Genomic DNA, 18,994 nt, shown 5'->3' with positions numbered 1-18,994 from the left:
TTTCCTCCTAGACAAACCCTAATTCCCCTCCTGAAAATAGTTTTAGGCAAATACCAAACCTCCCAGTAAGATGCCACTTGCCTCGACTCTCCATTTATCAGCCTGAGAAAAGGCGTAGCGCCGACTGTGCCATTTGGCAGGTTAATGGCGCTACGTTGCCCAATTAGCTGCTAACCTATTTGGCAGTAAGTGTTGAAGCCCCAGTGGGCTGGCAGCGCTACACTGTGCTAAAACAGATGATATCCCATGCAATACCAGAATGCTTTGATCTTTAAATAACAAGGCAATGCCTGGTTATTTCCGAATCACTCTACAATGAAAAACAGCTCTTAGAGACAAGAAAAAACGTTATATTTTCTCCAATAATCACACAGCACATGTACCATAAACATGCCTGTTCCAGAGGCGGGTTTGCACAATGGACCATCCACTGCTGGAAGACGTCAAGTGTGAAGGTCAAACCACTGGTCGCAGTATCCAAGGCAGCCACTGACAGTCTGACAAACATTCTTCTGGGCTACCAAGCCAGAAAGTTCAGAGGTCGCTCTCATTTGCCAATTCAAACGTCATATCCCAAAAGGCATATTTGGTACTTTTTCATTCGCCTCCTCAAACGGGCGCCTTTTGCGCATCAACATACAACGGGAGCCCCCAGGTCAAGGGCAGATGGGATAATTGCCCCCTCTGGGACCCTCGAGGAGGCAAGAGCTTTATTCAGAGCGCTCTGTTCACGTCAGTGGGTCCCAGCGCTGAATTCATATGAAATAAAAGAACCAGTGCCGCGGCCCAATTATGTCCTTTGAGGGTCGTTCCCTGTGATGCCAGTACTGCCCCTAATTTCCTGTCCCTCAGTTGCTATATCAGTTCCTAGATATTGTGGCTGAGGATTTAAGCTAAAACTAAATGTAGCTGGAGCAAGCAATGCCAAAGCGTGCAGATGGTACTACGATCACATAGTGACTGGCGGGGCGGCACGCGGGAACGGGAGGGCTGACTGGTGCCCAATCAGCCAATAGGAATCAAGCCATTGAGCCCTCCTGCTAGGGGGAATTGTGGTGAGACCTTGTGTCTCACTGGCTCTTCTGTACCTTGTCCATAGTAGTGATGGAGCGAGGGTCTTCAAACATCAATCTTGGTATAGTCATCAAAAGAATCCCCCACAGGGCGTATGGACCTTTGGTAGTCGACTTGAAGCGTTGAGGGAGAGCTCACATTCAGAATTGTTTTATGTGTCAACGAAACCAATACAGTTCCACAATAATGACAGAGAGGATGGTATGTTATGTTATATGCATTTATGTCGCTCGCGGCTCCTCAGGAGTGTCCCGGCGCGGTACCTTGCGAGCAAATGGGAGTCAGCCAGAGGAGTACTATACAAAGAGTAATGTTTTCAACCGTTTCCTGAACAGCTTGATATTTTGGATGCAGCGCAATTCCAAAGGGAGTGCGTTCCAAGCCACAGAAGCCTTATAGGCCAGAGAGCTGCCGCCCATTCTCACCCGGCGGAAACGTGGAATCACTGCGAGGAACTGTGCCATAGAACATAGGTTTCTTGAAGGCACGTTAAATTTAAAACGCTTCCTGAGGAAGCCAGGGCCAGACTGATACAGGGCTGCGTGCACTGTGGTAAGAGCTTTAAATCTCACTCTTTCCGCAACCGGCAGCCAGTGGAGATCATGCAGATGTTCTCGTATGCTTGACCTTCGAGGGATCTTCAATAAAACCCTGGCTGCGGCATTCTGGATAGACTGAAGTTTTTTCAACTGGTAACCAGGAACGCCCACATAAGGAGCGTTTCGCATAATCAATGCGAGACAATATTAGGGCGTGGGTGACCGTCTCTTTAGCCGGCTGTGGTAGAAGTGGCAGAAATTTCCTAAGTGATCTAAGGACACCAAAACATTGTCCGGCTCATTTCTTTATCTGGGTGGTAAACCTGGGATCCTCATTAATCCAAATCCCCAGATTTTTTACAGGTTGGCCCTCTGAATTGGTAAAGGATATTCGGCCGGCCAAAGGGATTCCTTGAATTGAGAAGGAAAGGTACCGTACAAGAGGATTTCGGACTTATCCTCATTGCACTTAAGCTCCGCAACATGAAGCCATTTAAAAACGGCCGACAGGCAGGCTCTGGCCTGAGCCGGCAGAGAGTCATCTTTACTCCAGGTAAAGAGGAGCTGGGTGTCATCAGGGTAGGCGATGACCTTAGCCCCCCCAACTCCTCTGCCAGATAAATCAGAGGAGTCATATAAATATTAAAAAGAAGAGGGCTTAGGATAGAGCCCTGAGGAAGTCCAGTGGACAGAGCTTGTGGCGTAGAGATGAACGGGGTCAACCAGACTTGCTGAGAGCGTTGGTCCAAAAAAGAACCAACCCAACGCAGCGCAGACCCGGTCATCCCAATGTCAGCCAACCGGGCCAGCAACAGCGAGTGACGGACGGTATCGAATGTCGCAGAGAGGTCTAATAAAATTAGAGCTGCTCTGCCGCCAGCATCCAAACACTCTTTGATGGCCTCAGTCACTTCAACCAAGGCCGACTACGTACTATATTTGGCCCTAAATCCAGATTGAGCTGAATGGAACAGGCCTTCGTCTTCCACAAAGGCAGTAAGTTGTCTATTTACCGCCTTCTCACAGACTTTAGCCACTGCTGGCAGGAGCGAAATTGGCCGGTAACTTGTAGGAATCAATGGATCAAGCGATGGCTTTTTAAGTAAAGGCAAAAGTTTGGCTTGCTTCCACGTCAGAGGGACAGTGGCTGTCCTCATGGATAGATTAATCAGAGTGTTAAGCTCTAGGTTAACTGTCTCAGCCACTGATGCCAGCAGCCTGGCCGCGCAGGGATCTGACGGTGAACCAGATTTAAGAGCTTTTACAAATGCCAAAGAATCTTGCAGAGTGATAGAGGAAAAAGCAGAGAAAACAGAGGATCCATGTGGTCCCCCTAGTGCAAACATAAAGGTTTATTTTCATATTATTTGTTCATCACAATCAACTGATTAATGAAATATATCATCACAGGAAAAATGCTAAGGCGTTCAAGCACTCTGAAGTTAAGTATTATGAAGTACAGATGCAAATGATCAATATGTAAAGAATGCAAACTATCCAAACCGAGTGTCCCATAAAGAAACTAGTCCTAGCTAAATTAAGCTATGAAGGTGCAAAGGGGATTTCTAAAAGGGAAAAGAGGAAGCTGCCAGCATCCTTTGAACTTCAGCAGGCGTCGGTTCGGAGGTGGGTGCAGGAGTCGTCGGGGCCCTTGAAGTTACTCGCATTGCAGGTCGAGCTCCTCTCTGATGGAATCAGGAGCGCTGGCGCCGGCAGGCGTCGGGTGCTGCAGTGCGAAGCGCAGTGGTGTGGCGTGCGGTGCCCCCAGGTCACGTGTGAGCAGCAGCTCGGTGACATCGTCAGATGGCATCGTCGGTGAGACCAGAGTCGCGGTGCGAGATGAAGGCGGTGCTCGCCATGGTGCTAGCAGGTCACGGTGCAAGCAGCGTCATCGTTGTTGCTGAAGTGCTGTCGTTGGCGGACGAACGGGAGTCGATGGTGCCGGCATCGTTGGGCCAAGGCTGCAGTGTGGGATGAGGACAGTGCGTCGTGTAACTTACGATCGGTGCCCTCGAACCCCAGTGCAAGCAGCGGCGCCGATTTCTGCAGGAAGTGGCAGTGTCAGGCAGGCCAAGGGGTCCTTGTGAAGCAAGGCGGTGCAGAGTGAGGTGCCCACAGGTCACGCTGCGAGCAGCAGCTCGGTGGTGGCATCAACAGGCATCGTCGGTGAGACCAGGGTCGCGGTGCAGCATTGCGGCGGTGCTCTCTGCGGTGCCAAAGCTTCGGCGTCAAGCGAGGCGGTGCGTAGTGCGGTGCCCACAGGTCACGGTGCAAGCAGCGGCGCGGTGGCGGCGTCAACAGGCATAGTTGGTGAGGCCAGGGATGTGGTGCGGCGTTGCAGCGGTGCCCTCTGCGGTGCTAAAGCATCAGTGTGAAGCGAGACAGTGCGGAGTGCGGTGACCACAGGTCGCGGTGCAAGCAGCGGCTCGGTGGCGGTGTCAACAGATGTCGTCGGTGAGACCAGGGTTGCGGTACGGCATTGCAGCGGTGCCCTCTGCGGTGCCTTCAGGACACAGAGTCGGCAGTGGCGTCATAGACATCGTCGAGTTGGTGTTCTTCAGGTGGCAGCACAAAACACACAGTCCCCAGTGCTGCGGGTCGAAGAACTTGAAGTCTTTGCTGTTCCTGAGACTTTGTGAACAGGGGGCAAGCTCTACCTTAAGCCCTTGGAGAGACTCACAAATTAGGTTTCAGAAAGTCCAGTCCAGGCCTTTCACTGTCCAGGACAGAAGCAGCCACTGAAGGTCAGCCCAGTAAAGCACCCAGCAAAGCAGTTGTTCCTTTTCGCAGCTCCTCCGGCTCCTCTTCTAATGTTAAGGGGTCTGGGACCCAGTATTTATGTCCAAAAATCCTTTGATCTTTCAGGCAGAGGGTGTCTGTGCCCAGCCAGAACCAGTTTGGCCTTCTCTTGTGTGAATTCCTGGCAGAGGGTGGAGACGGCCTTGTCAGAGGCAGACCAGGCCCTTTGAGGTGCAAGGAAATCTCCCCCCCCCCCCCTTCTCCCATAGCAGCCCAGGTCTATTCAGCCCTTTCCTGACCTACCTAGACCATCTGGAGCCCCTCCAGCCCCCCAGCCTTCTGTCATCCAAAACCCAGACAGGCAATCCACATTCCAGCAGAGGCACACAGGATGACTGAGCAAGAAAATACCTATTTTCTAAAAGTGGTATTTTCAAACACAGAATGTAAAAATCACCCTCACTAAAAGATGCATCTTTAGATTCTGAGTTCAGGCATACTAAATTCTATTTTCTTACAGAATTCCCTGGGCCAGTTATATTTATAAGATGTTATAAACAAACCTCCCATTCTGTCCTACTGGTAGCCTTGCAATAGTGAACAACTAAATGGGCTGTAATTCACTATTAGGACATGCCACACACACCAGGGCATGTCCTACCTTTCACATACATTGCACCCTGCCCACTGGGGTACCTTGGGCCTACTGGAGGGATGTCTGACATGTAAGAAAAGGGAAGGTTAGGGACCGACCAGTGTGTGCACTGGCCAAGTCGACATGGCAATTACAAACTGCGCGCAGACTTTGCAATGGCAGGTCTGAGTTACCGTTTTCAGGGCTACTCACGGGGGTGGCACACCCAGTGCTGCAGGCCCCCGAGTAGCAGTCGATTCACCGGCCCTGGCACACACAGTGCACTTTACTAGGGGCTAACAGGTAAATCAAATATTCAATCATGGAAACACCAATCCATAACACAATTTACACAGAAAGCATATGCACTTCAGCACTGATTAGCAGTGGTAAAGTGCCCAGAGTCCTAAAACCAACACAAACTGGTCAGGGAACAATAGGGGGAAATAGCACAATTTTGGGGATAACCCTACAAAAAGGGCCATTTCCAACACCAACTCTCACACAATTAGGTGCACATCTGCTCGTCCTTGAGAGTTGCATCTTCCTAGTACACCAGGTACAGGACACTCCTTTAAACGTCATTTTTAAGAACCTGCTACCAACTTTCATCTTCATGACTTACTATCAGTCTAGTACAAAATGCTGAGCTTTCTCTAGCTAATGAGGGGCTTGATTACTCACATGCAAAAGAAGGAATAAACAGCGTACTATCAATTTTGAAATGTGTAATGCTTGGCTAAAGTCTACACTCAAGCTAAGTCAGTTTCAGAATCAAAATGGATGCACATTATAGCATCAGGAACCATAGGAAAGTAACCTGTCATCATTTGAATGTGAACATCCAATAAATGTAAATACATGGGTTATTTATTCACTCCAATACTACCGCATATGATTGCTAAGTGTGCACAGCATTGCTTATCTATGATATAGCATAAAGGTGAAACACATGATGTAATCATTTAAGGCACATGTTGAATATACGGATTATGTATCGTGATATATGAATACAGCATATGTGGAGGGTGGAGTCTAAATTACGCTGCCCCAGTAGAAATGCCATTCTTGTGCACATATCATTCATAATCAGAAATCATGTTGCAGCATCAATGGATCTTTCATGTAACATGCACAAGTATCTGGCCTTTTCACATTCACTGCAAACATTAATGCAAACACCTCAATAAAATCCTGGTGCACTAGACTGAGTTCTGGTTTTTACCACTGGCAAACACTTGCTCAAATTAAGGTAGGGAGTTAAGATTTTACTGCTAGTCGTTTAAAATCATTGCAATATAAGGTACATCTAAAAGCAACGTTAGCATTTGGAAAATCCAAGATTATGCTACAGCTACACTAAGTTACTCTAAGATCATGTCATCAAGAATCATGATTTCCTTCAGACACAATTAATACCTTCATGCCTATATTTTCCCAATTTTACACTCACCATTATTTTTTGCGCACAGAGGGGCTCATTACCATGTTGGGTGGAAAGCCTCTGCCCGACAACGTCTCAGATTCATGACCGACCAACTTGCGGTTAGAGGTTCTGACCGCCAAATTACAATGCGACCGAATACTGTTTGGATTCCCATTGCTTCCTATGGGAGCTCGTGTTCCACCCGACAACCGGCCATAACACAGGCTCCTATGGAGAAATGCGGTGTGTGCGGGGAAAACCCTGCACCCTGTTGCAGGTACCCCACAGTGCCTGCCACACAGTGCAGCATTTTACAGGTGGGTCCCTTAGGTCCCCCCTCGGCAATCAACCACAGGGCGCCGGACCCTGCCAGGCGGCCCCAAAGTAACTTTCTGACAGCCTTTCTGTGTCGGACAGGCGGACGTGGAAAGGCTGTTGGAAATCAACATCGTAATCCGAAAGGCGGAAACGCTGTCCATAGGTGTGTACGATTCGGTTCCGACTGACACGAATACTCCGCTAGTCGCTCGGAACCGATTCGGAATGTCCGCGCAGTTTAGGTTCCGACCACGAACATCGTAATCGGGCGGTCAGAATGTAAACCGACAGAGTCAGTCGGAAGGTCTCTGACGCGGTCGAGGAGATTCCGACTGTCGGAGGAGGCTTTCCACCAGAAATCGTAATGAGCCCCTAAATGTCAAAGTGGAATGCTCTAGATAGGTCTGTCCACCATGAGCTAAATAGGACTATGCCAACCAAAACATTGATAACAACACTAAATATTTTGCATATGTCACACTCAAGAGTAAAGAGATTTCCCAATCCAAGCCCAATAGTTTTAGTAGAAGTTGCGTAAGGGCAGTTTCCTTTCATACCAACTCTTTCACCACAGTCAGGGATGACCCTTCCATATCCTATCACCCATCCAGTTGCTTCCTGCTGTCAAAGCTCCTGCACAATGGGTTGCATTGTGCATTTATACAGCGCGTTCAAGCACTGGTGTGGCTATTGTATGACAAAATATCAAAAACAAAATTATTATTATGACGACAAAATACTGCAACAAAAATATCAAAGAACAAAATATCAAGAAGGTAAACTCAAATTGGTAGGTATAGATTTACTATTCTTAACTCCACATCTACATACTTTGAAGATATGTGTATTGTTAAGTTGCATAAATGTGGAGTTGTGTATAAACCTGTGCTTACCGATATAGACTTACCTTCACAATATTTTGCTTCTCGATATCTTTGCCACCATATTTTGCCCCGCAATATTCTATAGCCAATATTCTGGTGGAAAACTGGTGTGGCCCTTAAGTGCCGATACGTGTTCACTGAACATGTCAGCAATCTTGAACTTTAACACATGCCCACTACAGTCCAGTCTAACACTGGCAACCACTAGCAACCAAAGAGGCTCTTCAACCTGGATGGCCAACATCATATATTCACTAGCGACTTCTGTGCGTTCTCAAGGCAAGTGAATTATGCTGCTGCCCAATGAGATGTCAGAAACATCATGCCAACCTTCTCAACACCTCACTGCTAATACTAGTACCAGCTGTGCAACAAGACAGGGTGTAAGAAAGACAATGTTCCTTCAGGAAGAATTTCTTAAGAGATGTTGTTTTGATTTGATTAGTGGGGCAGGGAAGCACTTTAAATATTCCAGGAGTATGTTTTAATAAAAGACAAAAAGAGTATTGGGTCTGTATTTTGTACAGTATTTCATTGGTGGTATATTATAAACAGTCCAATGACAGTGAACACTTGCAGTAGTGCGTTGGTGAGGTATTTAGTGAAATAAACATAAAACATATAGTACAAAATGTGTCTATTAATCAATAAATATGTTGTTTAAGTTTCAACCTCAGTGTTAAACTGACAGGGTCTTCCTCAGGGCAGAGAGACAGTTAGTATCCACTAGATACGAAGACAATGGCACCTCATTAGGAGCTTGAATGGGAAGTTGTTATCTCTCAAAGTCCTCTTACATTGTACAGTCTGTGGTGTTGTGCTTGGTGTTTGAGTATATAGGATGCTTGGAGTGTATAGCTTCCCATCACTTCTTGAACTCATATTGGCATCTCACCCTCTCCTTTCCCACACCACAGTGTCTGTATATTAGGTTAGATAAGTTTGGAGCAGTCCAGCCACTTGCTAGTAGCTGAGGTCAAATCAGGCACACACCTGCCAATCTCTTTAAAGGTTTTGGATGCACATGAGAACCGCATGCAGTGCAGTTCCACTTTTGGTGTTTCACCGGTTCCTACGGTTGAGAGTCCACACTGTATCAGCTGGTCTTACCTCGCAGTACTCAGTAATGATGCAGAAGCTCTCCCTTTCCAGGAAGCTGGCGTAAAACTTGACAATGGCTGGGTGATCAAGCTTAGACAACAGCTGGGCCTCTTGACTAGCTGCCACGGTCTCGTTCGGGTTCAGGTCTCCAACAGGGATCTCCTTCAACACTTTACTACAAAGTGAAGCAAAACATAAGGACATTAATAACAGATAGGAAAAGGAAAAAGAAGTAAGGCAGTATCAGAAAGCAAATTACAAATGATATTGATGTCTTAGTAAAAAGCCTGTTTGGTGCTTGGAAAATGGACAGTGAACAAACCAGCATAGCTGCCAACCGGCCCCATTTTATGCGGGTGATTTTCACCTGTTTTGTCAGATGAAAGCACCAAGCAGACTCTGATGTCTAGATCCATCCATATTATGGAGGACAGTAAAACTATATGCCCCGTTATGCCCAGTGCAATGTGAAAAAAACAGAATTGGCAACTGGATGTAAGCCATTCATTGTTGAGATAAAGGCCCTGTGTTATCTTGACCCCTTTGATGTTTTATGTTCTGCCCTGATGCACCCCTCTGAATACTGACCGTGTGCCAGCTCACCCAAGGTAATCCATGTGTTTGATGTTGCACAAGCAGAACACAAGACTCTGATTGCCAGGGAGTAAACCTAAAAAATACCTCTATTCATAGCAGGTGATGGCTACTGCCAACTCAAACATTGGCTAAGCAGAGACTTCAATCAATCAATCAATCAATCAGGGATTTGTGACGCGCACTACTCATCCGTGAGGGTCTCAAGACTCTGTGGTGGGGGGGGCCATGTAGCTCTGTCATACCCAAAGAGCCAGGTCTTGAGGATCTTCCTGAAAGCTTGCAGAGTGGGACAATGTCTGATGCTGAGCGGGAGTTCGTTCCATTTCTTTGCCGCGATGTAGGAGTAGGCTCTTCCACCCGTTCTGGATCTGCGGATGCGAGGGGTTTCGGCCAGGGCGAGGTCGGCGGAGCGGAGGCTTCTCTTGGGTGCGTAGAAGGAGACCCTTTCGCTGAGGTATTGGGGTCCTGTGTTGTGGAGAGATTTGTAGGCATGAGTGAGTAGTTTGGAGGTCACTCCCTTCTCGATGGGGAGCCAGTGGAGGTCTCGTAGGTGCTGAGTGATGTGGTCTTGTCGTGAGATGCTGAGGACGAGTCTGGCTGCGGTGTTCTGGATGGTCTGGAGTTTTCGGAGCAGGGATTTGTTGATTCCGGCGTAGAGGGCGTACTTGTACGCTGGTGGCAGATGGAGGCCTTTGTACCAATCAACCATTTTTCATAGAATCTACACTGTCAACCTTCAATCTAGCTGAGTGTACAACTGCTGTAACCTTTGGTATTCTCGTAGTAACTAAGCTTCATGTGTCTTGGGGATGCGTTTACTGCTTAAATGGCGTCCCTTGCAAGGTCACAGTGACTGCAGAACAAAACGGAGTTTCTCCTCCAAGTCCCGGTGCACTTGACTTTGAGATACTTTGCTCCCCTCCAAAGCCCTGAATCCCACTGGGGAAGGTTTAGGGAATGTGCAGTTGCTTCCTGTGAGACAATGCAATGCTCCTGCGTCAAACTCATGACCATAGTCGGTTTTGAAGCTTTGGCAGCACTACCAGTTATTCAACATGCAAGTTCATACTTACATATCATATCATATTTCTTGTATGGTTTGGTATGGTGATCCTGGGAAGGAAATCTGGTGAAAATTGTCTTCTCTAAATAGGGTGGGGAGACTGTCACTATGACCTGGTGGTCCTGGTCAGAGGTTTATAGTGGGGGAGCTAGCAGAAATGCAGAAAACCTGATGCTTTCCACACCTCTAAACCGGGCAGGAGAACTGTGGGGACTATTCACAATGGTAACTTACACTTGTGAGCAATTTACACATGCAGTTTATTTTTACACTTTTATGCAACTTTATTACTTTTGGCTATTCACAAACTGCAAGTGTAAAGTTACTTAAAGTTGTGGACTTATATGTCTTCACCCCCTGAAAAAGGGGGGTGTAGTCAAATTTACGGTTGTAAGTTTCTACTGCCAAAGGAAATGGTAGTAAGTCCAGCACCACACATGGCCAACCACTGATACTGCAATACCCTCCTATTGAAAGCAATTGAGGGGGGGTCTTAAAAACCAGTACAAATTAATGTAAAATATAAATACATCGACTATAAATAAATACATCACATTTAATGTTAACTAAATCTGAAAATAAAACATGCATTCTTTAATTATAAAATATTTTTACAACATTTTAGAATTTATAAATTATTTTGACTATTTTTATTGAGCTATATCTAAACAACTTTTAATTAATACTTTACATCACTTTTGAAAATTATTATTGCATGATACAAAACATTTTTTTACTCTATGTGGGAATTTATTTTTAATTTAAACTTTAGACAAAACTTTTCCTTTAAAATTTAACATATTTTAGTTGCATTTTTATTCTACTTTTAAAATAAATAAATAAATAAAAAAATGTACAATGATATTTAACATACAAATATTTTTACTAATTCATTATAAAAAATGCACAGCACCATTAACTTAATTTTAAATTAAATGTTTAATTAATTTAGATGTATTAAATTAAAAACATATATTTGTGAATCTTAAATAAAAAAATTAATTCCCCCTAAGTAAAATAAACATTTTATTAAGCATTAAAATTGATAAAACTGATGATTAGAATTTATTAAATGTAACTGAATTATATTTCAATAAAAAATAATTTTATATCAATTTAGAAATTCTAAAAGTTTAAGTATTTTCTAATTAAATAATAAATATGTTTAACTTGTATACATTGTTACCATTAAATTATATTGATTTATATGTTTAACTCTTTTAAATAATCTATTTTAAATATTCTATTTTAATTTTAAAAGCATTCTTATTGGGTTTTATTTTGTGTCCCTACCGCCATTAGTTTCTATTGGGAGGTTTGGCAGTATCAGTGGTTCGCCATATGTGGTGCTGGACTTACTCCATCTCTGAGCTTGAGTAACTGTGGGTCTCTTTTTTGCTGTGGTAACTTTAGAAGTGAAGTTTGTGAAAATTAATGGGCTTACCCTTTGTGAGAGGGTGCTTGTTTCTCCTTAAATCCCTCCATACACCTCCAGCCCCTTCCCATTTAGTCGTAAGCATGTCCCTTTTTCTAGCCACTTCCCCTCGTCTCTCCCACATTTATTACTAAGCGGCTGATTACGATCTTATCTGGAAAGCATTCCTGCCAAATCGGTCCCGGAATGCTATCCGGGCGACTTGGATCAGGTGAGTCTGACCGAGCGATTTGGATATATCTGAATGCTTCTGGATACGATTCGGTCGGACTCCCACTGACTTCAATGGGAGCCTGTGTTCCAAATGAGAACACAGGTTACAATTGAAGAAAGGGGTGGCTGGGGAAAACCTTGCACCCTCTGGCAGGAACCCTATGGTGCCTGACACACGGTGCATGATTGGAAAGGGGGGTGCCCTTGGGTACCCCCACGGACCCGATTCAGAGGGCCCCGGGTGAAGGGGGGCATGCTCCAGGCCCCCAAAGACAGATTCCGGCAGCCGATTAGTTCCGGAGAAACCGAATCAGAACAGCTGTTGAATCGGTCATCATAATCGCTCGCTCTGAAACCGAGTCCATAGAGCTGTACGATTCGGCTGCAAAAGATGCAACCTGTCAGAATGCCTTTTGGAACCGATTTGGACATCCCTACTGGTTTACAGGCATCGTAATCAGTCGTTGGGAACTGTGTACGATTCTGTCAGAAGCAAGGGTTCTGAATTGGATCCCTTCCAAATGGAATCGTAATCGGCCCCTACGTAGTAGAGGTGAAGAGTTACACTGATAGGTGTGTGAATAGCATTAATGTAGTACTTTAGTAGTATTATTAGAGGCCCCTGTGTTTGGTCAACGGGGCTTTCACTTTTTGACCTCCATAGTTTTTACGTCATACTAAACCACACTGAACTTTGTTATATAAAATGTCATTATTGATTATGTGTCATTGTCCCATTCCAAGTCGTAGTTCTGCTCATGTTAAATATATTTTAAAGCGCTTGTACACAGAAGGTTCTTGGCGCACAGAAAAAAACAGCTGTGAAGACTGAAATAAACTAGTCCAGCTAGCCAAGAGAAACCAATACTAAAACTTTATTAGTTCCTGAAACTCAATAAGGCGCATTGGCTGGAAAGCAAGTTGAAGTGACTTTTACAGATCATCACGCCACACGCATATATATGTTAATCAATCGTTCCATTTAGAGGAGGTGGCTCCCCCTGTGACATCTGAATGACGGCGCAGATGGGCTGGAAGCACATTAGGATGTCATTAATCACGTTTGATTGAGAGGCTCTGCTGTTCATCGGAGCGGCCTCGGGCACGAGGACCTGCGGATCCTGCAGTGACTGAATTCTGAGAGATTCCAGACACCGCCTTGAAATGTAAATGAACGCCTGAGCGCCCGCAAACACCGAGCAGAAATCACACTATGTGCCCCCCAAGCAGAATTCTGTGAAATATGATATAACTTAAATATGCATTTGCAGCAGAAACAAAAAGCTGACAAAGGGGGTTTGGTGGAAAGGCTTATTTAAAATGTTTTTGATTTCCTTGTCAAAGAAACTCTTAGCAGGTAAAGAAAGTGCACACGTTCTCTAATGCTGAAGCAGGCTGCTAGTCACACAGGCGTGTAGGATCGGGGTGATTACTTAATTGTCTGGCAGTGTCATGCACAGTTGGGTGAAAGGGCAGAGCCCAGTCCAGCCCTTCTCAGTGCCAGGCTGGGACGGGTGCTGGTCCTTCTAATTGGCACCCAAACCATTGGACAATGGGTTCTTGAGAACCTATCAGTGTTGCACATGGACGTAGGGGTAGCAGAAGAGATGTCCTATGCTCTTTGACCCTACATTATGTAATATTCTATGCAGAAAGGGTAATTGTGCTCCCAGTGAAAAATAATGAACCACAAAGGGAGATGCAAACAGAAAACATGTGGTGAGGGATGGGGGAGTGGCAAAGACAGCAGAAGAGTATCCTTAGAAAAGAGGAAATACTGGCTAAGGAGAAGTCCTGCAGTGGCTCAAACAGCTGCCCCTACAGACAAAGGTGGAGGATAACACATCACAGGACACACAAGACCCCCTCCCAGCACTAGCCAACAAGGACTAAGGAACACTTTTCATTTGCTAAAGGGATGTATGACATTAAATATCTGTCTTCTTAACGAACAGAGAGTGGCAGATGCTCAGCGGCGGTTCCTCAGATATGGCGGAGGAGCGTCGACCCCCCTGCTGGCCAAAATGAAATGATAGTAAAACAGTATTATTATCATTTTATTCATCCTCTGGAAGGGAGCCAAGTCTTTGGTGCCGGGGCCATGACAGGCACGGAAGGGGAGTAGTGGGCAACACTGCTGTCAGTGCGCATGACGGTTTGGCCAGCCCTCTTAGGACGGCCAAACCATCATGCGCATTGACATCTCTCCAACCTGAGCTACACTGCCGAGTGGAGAGAACAGCAGGCATAGGCTCCCAGTCCCCTTTGGAGTGTAAAAAAAGCCCACTCAGGCCAATCCCAGCGCTTCTCTCATGCAGGCCAGCATGAGAGAAGCGCTGAGAGTGCTGTGGGGAGTCTGGGAGCCTCAGCACGTACACAGCAGGAAGAAAAGCGGCAGAGCAGTGAACTGCCAGGAGAAGGTAAGCTATTTTCTATTTTATGTTTTGTTTATTTCGTCGTCTGCCCCACCATTCTGCCGCAAGACCAGCCGCAATTGCAGATGGTCTGGCTACGATCTGAAGAATACCTAGACCTATGGCTACAGAATTTCTGCTTGCTCTATGGACAGTCTGCCAACAGATACTTAAGAGTTACACTCATACTCATTAAACCTTTAAAAAATGGAAGGTTTCCTTGGGTTAAGCCTGGAGCGGTAAATGGGTAAGAAAAAATGGGGGGAAGCTATGCAAATCATATGGTTACTAATACGCCTTCATGGTCCTCCTATTTTTGAGAATACGGCCACAGCACCTATAACCTCATCGCTCCCCCAGATCCTTGTAATTGAACAGTTCCTATGTTCCCACTGAATCTCTTCATTCGAACAATCTCCATCTTTAGTTGGTGCCCATATTTCTGTGCTCCTCCTGTACAGGGGACTCCATCTCATCCCTAGAACTTCCAGCTCCCTACCCTCAAAATCACGAGCATTCACCCCACCTTCAGGCTTGCTCTGAAGTCACCTGCGCTTACCAGCCAAGCCAAGCTCCTCCAACAGACAATAGGTGCTTACTTACTTATTTTTTTAACAGTTGTGATTGACCCAAAGATGTTGGAGTGCTTTACATGAGCAACAACTACATCACAAAAGGTCGCACTACTTTTTTTAGGTACGGAGAGATTAAGTGATCTACCCAGAATCACAGGATGTTGAACCATCGCTGAGATTCAAATCTGGTTCTGGAGTTTCAAAGTTGGTAGCCCTGGCCGTAAATAGATAGATTAGAGAAATACATTAGGTAGCGCCATTAGTTACACACAAATAGAAATAAACGGGCATGTGCAAGATAAAACAACAAGCTCTGGCCGTAAGACCACTTCATCTCTACTTATCCCTTGACAGGTTGTACTCTATCCCACCAGGGCAGCGGAAGGATGTGCTCCTCTGCCCTGATGAACTAACTGCTCATCATATCTGGCTTTGGGGCAGAGCTCTCTGTGCCTGAGCCATGGCTGCTCCTCTGAAGGCACTGAAAGATTGCTGAGTGGCCATATTTCATTCAGTCGATCAGTAAACATTGTGTTTTCCAAAAACAAAGAGCCTGATTATGATGGCGGTCGGACTTTTGCCTGACTGCCATCCTATCAGAGATGGGTCCGCCCGACAGGCTGTCAGTGGTCCCGCCACGGGCATTAGGATGCGACTGCCACCACGGCAGTCGTAATGCCTATATTTTGTATTGCGGCAGGTGCTGCGGGCTGCAGCACACGCCACAGTACAAAAAGGGGACACTACACATATCCCTGCACCACAGGGCAGGCACCATGCGGTGCCTGCCACATGGTGCAGGGATATGTAGGGGGGCACTATAGGTGCCCCCCAAAACCAACAGCTGAGGACCAGGGGGGAGGGTGCCCGCTACGGGTCCCCAATGTCCCTTTCCGCCAGTTGGGGGTGAGTGACATCATAATCTCTATGGCGGTGCCTGGCAGGCACCGCCACCATTGTAGTGATTGGATTTCCTTTCAACGGAGCCCGTCAGATCCATGGCGGTCGTTCTCTCTGACAGCCACCCATCCGCCCGCCATCCTAATGTGGCTGGCGGGAATCTTACTGATGATGGTGTTGGGACGGGCTGTCGGTGGCGGTCCCACTGTCATCGTAATCAAGGTCTTAGTCCCAAAGCAGGAGTTTTTTTTTTCTACATTCTAGAAGTTTTCTGCTAGGGGGTGGGGGTCATTTTTATTTTTCTGGTTGGGACCACCAAGAGTTTTCTTTTTCCTTCACCATGCCATTTCATGAGTTGGCTACTCTATAAACCAGTTATATATACATTGTATTGTATTGCATGTGCCTTTTTTGTCCCGCTTAATACTCTTAACTGGTCACCGATGCTTATTGGATGATGCGTTTAGCACTTGTCTCTTTGGCTGGTGTTTGTAGAGTGAAATGTGTGGGAAAAGTTTTGTTCTGCATGATGGCCAGAAGAGTGTTCCAGCATTGCCATGGCGCAGTGCGTGCCTATGTAATAAATAGAACACGAGTGAGGACCGAGAGATAGAAGCATTATAATATTATTGCATGTTTAGGAAGGAGTCGGTTTTGAGTGCAGCCTGCATGGGAAGTGTTTGAGCTAGTCAATAACAAGTAGCGGCAGGTATGTATGTTTTTGTATTTATATAGCACTAATATAGCTCAGAAGCACCGGAGCAATGTACATCACTTGGGGGAATAAGAGACGATGTATAAGCTTGTGTACATTAAGTGGGGATTACACAAATACTACTCACACACATTTTTTGGGTACATGGAGATAGAATGATTTGCCCAGGATCACACTATGTTGAATCAAGCACTGGGGTAGGATATAAACCTGTATCCCCAGGTTCCAATGGCAGCTGCTCCAGCCACTAGGACACATCTCGTCCTCTGCATATGCTTCTCGTGTCACTGTGCTCTTGTAGTCACACTTACACATGGAGTGTACTGAAGTGGAGGTAATCGTGCATGATACACCTGTCATCCTTCTGGGGGCGGATTTGGTTCTGATAGGACCCCTCTGTCTAAGGCGCCGGTTCAAGGTGTCATCTCAAGCGCTCCCTGCATTCCAACAAACTCAAATTGTTTCAAACTCCTTGAATTTTTTATTAAATCCAGAAGAGGGGGCCGTCCCTTTGCCTACCTGATGGCCAGACTGTGGAATGTTTTACCTCTGGCTTTGAGAAGCTGTCCATCTGAAATGGCCTTCAGAAAAGGACTTAAAACGCTTCTCTTTGATTCTGCGCCAACCATCTCCTAATTTTGCCTTTGATTTAAGACAATGTGGAAATTCTTCTAGCTGGAACCGGGACACCTTGTGAGGTAGCAGTCCGCTTTATAAATGTGTTGTATTGTATTGTATTCTAGGGTGTGTAAGTCCTAAGACGTCTATTGTCCAGAGCCCTCTTGTGAGAGATTGGTTAAGGGGCTTGGTCTGTGTGATCTTCATCATCTGAAGAGCAATGTCTTTACTGCTTTCTAGGATTCCGAATGTGGTCTTCGCGCCTCACCTGTTTTCAGGGAGGAAATTCCATGACTTTGCTGCCTGTACTGAGAAGGAGATTCCCATATGTGTTCATGTGTCATGAATACGCAGTACGTGCACATACATTATTGCATATGACCCCTACTCTTTACATCCTTGCTAATGGTTTCTGATTCTCTTTGAAATTTTACATTTGAAGTAATTTACTTTTCATAGGTTTTCCCAAATAATACGTGGTGTCCGCAGAGAGCCACTCTGGTGTCTCTTGATTACTTAAGGTTCTAGGCAGGGGAGGGTAAAATGCCACGAGCCCACATCTCCACCGCTGGATATATTTGTGGATTACCCAAATTTGCAATCGCTGCTTGGAGTTTTTTGCACCTGGTGTATTTTACAATCAGAATCAAAGAGCCCAGCCATGCTTTATAGTTCCCCTTCCCCCGCATCTAGCTAGCTTCGAGTAGGGTTGCTATGTTCTGGTGAATGGAGTATCATGAATAAATGAAATGAAATACCAGTATTTGTAAAGCGCACAGCTACCTCCGAAGTGGTGTCCCGGCGCTGGGGGCCGTCGGAAAGATTAAGCAAGCTATTGCCCAGAGTCACATGGTGCTGGGCTAACCTCCCTCCAGCACCAAGGATCGAACCGTGAACCTCATAGTCCGGAGTCAGGCACCCTGGCCGCTGCGCCACACCTCTTCCACAAGGGCCAGATTTAGATCTTGGTGGGCGGGTTACTCAGTGGTGGCTCCTCCGCTAGGGTGGAGGAGCGTCACCCCACTGCTTTTAAGCTGTCCGAGACAGAGAAGAGCAGGAGCTGGATGCGGCACCCGGCGCAACCGTGAGCTCATTTATTGATTTATTTTTGTAATTTTTTTTTTTTTTTTACAAAAAAAAATATCCATGTACCCCACGGGACCTGCCCTCCCCGCCACCCGCGAGGTATGCCGGCTGCCGCTGGGGTTACTCCATCACAACGGTGACGGATATCCCAGTGGCCAAAATATAAACCTCATTATATCCTATGGGATTTGTATTTTGGTGGAAGGGATATCCGTTACCGTTGTGACGGAGTGACCCATCCGCCAAGATCTAAACCAGGCCCAGAAAGTAGAAACCTCAAAAAATGGTCCTCTCTACAAATCTCCACGCATAATGTAGAACAATAAATGAGAACAAGAGCTTAAAACGCGTGCTAGCAAGGAGCATATGGTCATTTAAAGATACATTTAAATGCTACTGACTTCATGGGAGGTGGAAATTTGCAGCAGAGTCAATTGCCTCAGATAAAGTCACTGATGTTTTGCGCATAAAACATACTGAGGATTTAATGGAAGCAGCAGCACAGATTTACTGATGTCCTCAGACACAATAATTTGACAAAGTTTGCAATAAAGCGGGTAATAGCAAACATTACATTAGCCTATCAGGAATTTAGGTTTCCGAACATGTAGGCCCCAGTCCACTAGGTATTTAGTCGTAAGTAGACAACCTCATGAAAATGCA

General features: G+C 45.8%; 1 protein-coding gene across 3 annotated transcripts in view; it reads right to left on the bottom strand.

The window, feature by feature from the left end:
* The window catches only part of NEK11 (NIMA related kinase 11), an 835,513-nt gene that overhangs the window by 575,889 nt on the left and 240,630 nt on the right, over nt 1-18,994 (bottom strand). For all 3 annotated transcript variants that reach the window (XM_085630659.1, XM_085630661.1, XM_085630660.1), the window contains exon 3: nt 8,725-8,890. In XM_085630659.1, the coding sequence (XP_085486785.1) occupies nt 8,725-8,890 (166 nt within the window). The remainder of the gene's footprint in view (nt 1-8,724; nt 8,891-18,994) is intronic.

The sequence above is a fragment of the Triturus cristatus genome, chromosome 10 (genome assembly GCF_964204655.1).
Source record: "Triturus cristatus chromosome 10, aTriCri1.1, whole genome shotgun sequence".
Taxonomy (NCBI): domain Eukaryota; kingdom Metazoa; phylum Chordata; class Amphibia; order Caudata; family Salamandridae; genus Triturus; species Triturus cristatus.
Note: the sequence above shows the minus strand (reverse complement) of the source record. Positions and strands in the feature narration are given on the sequence as shown.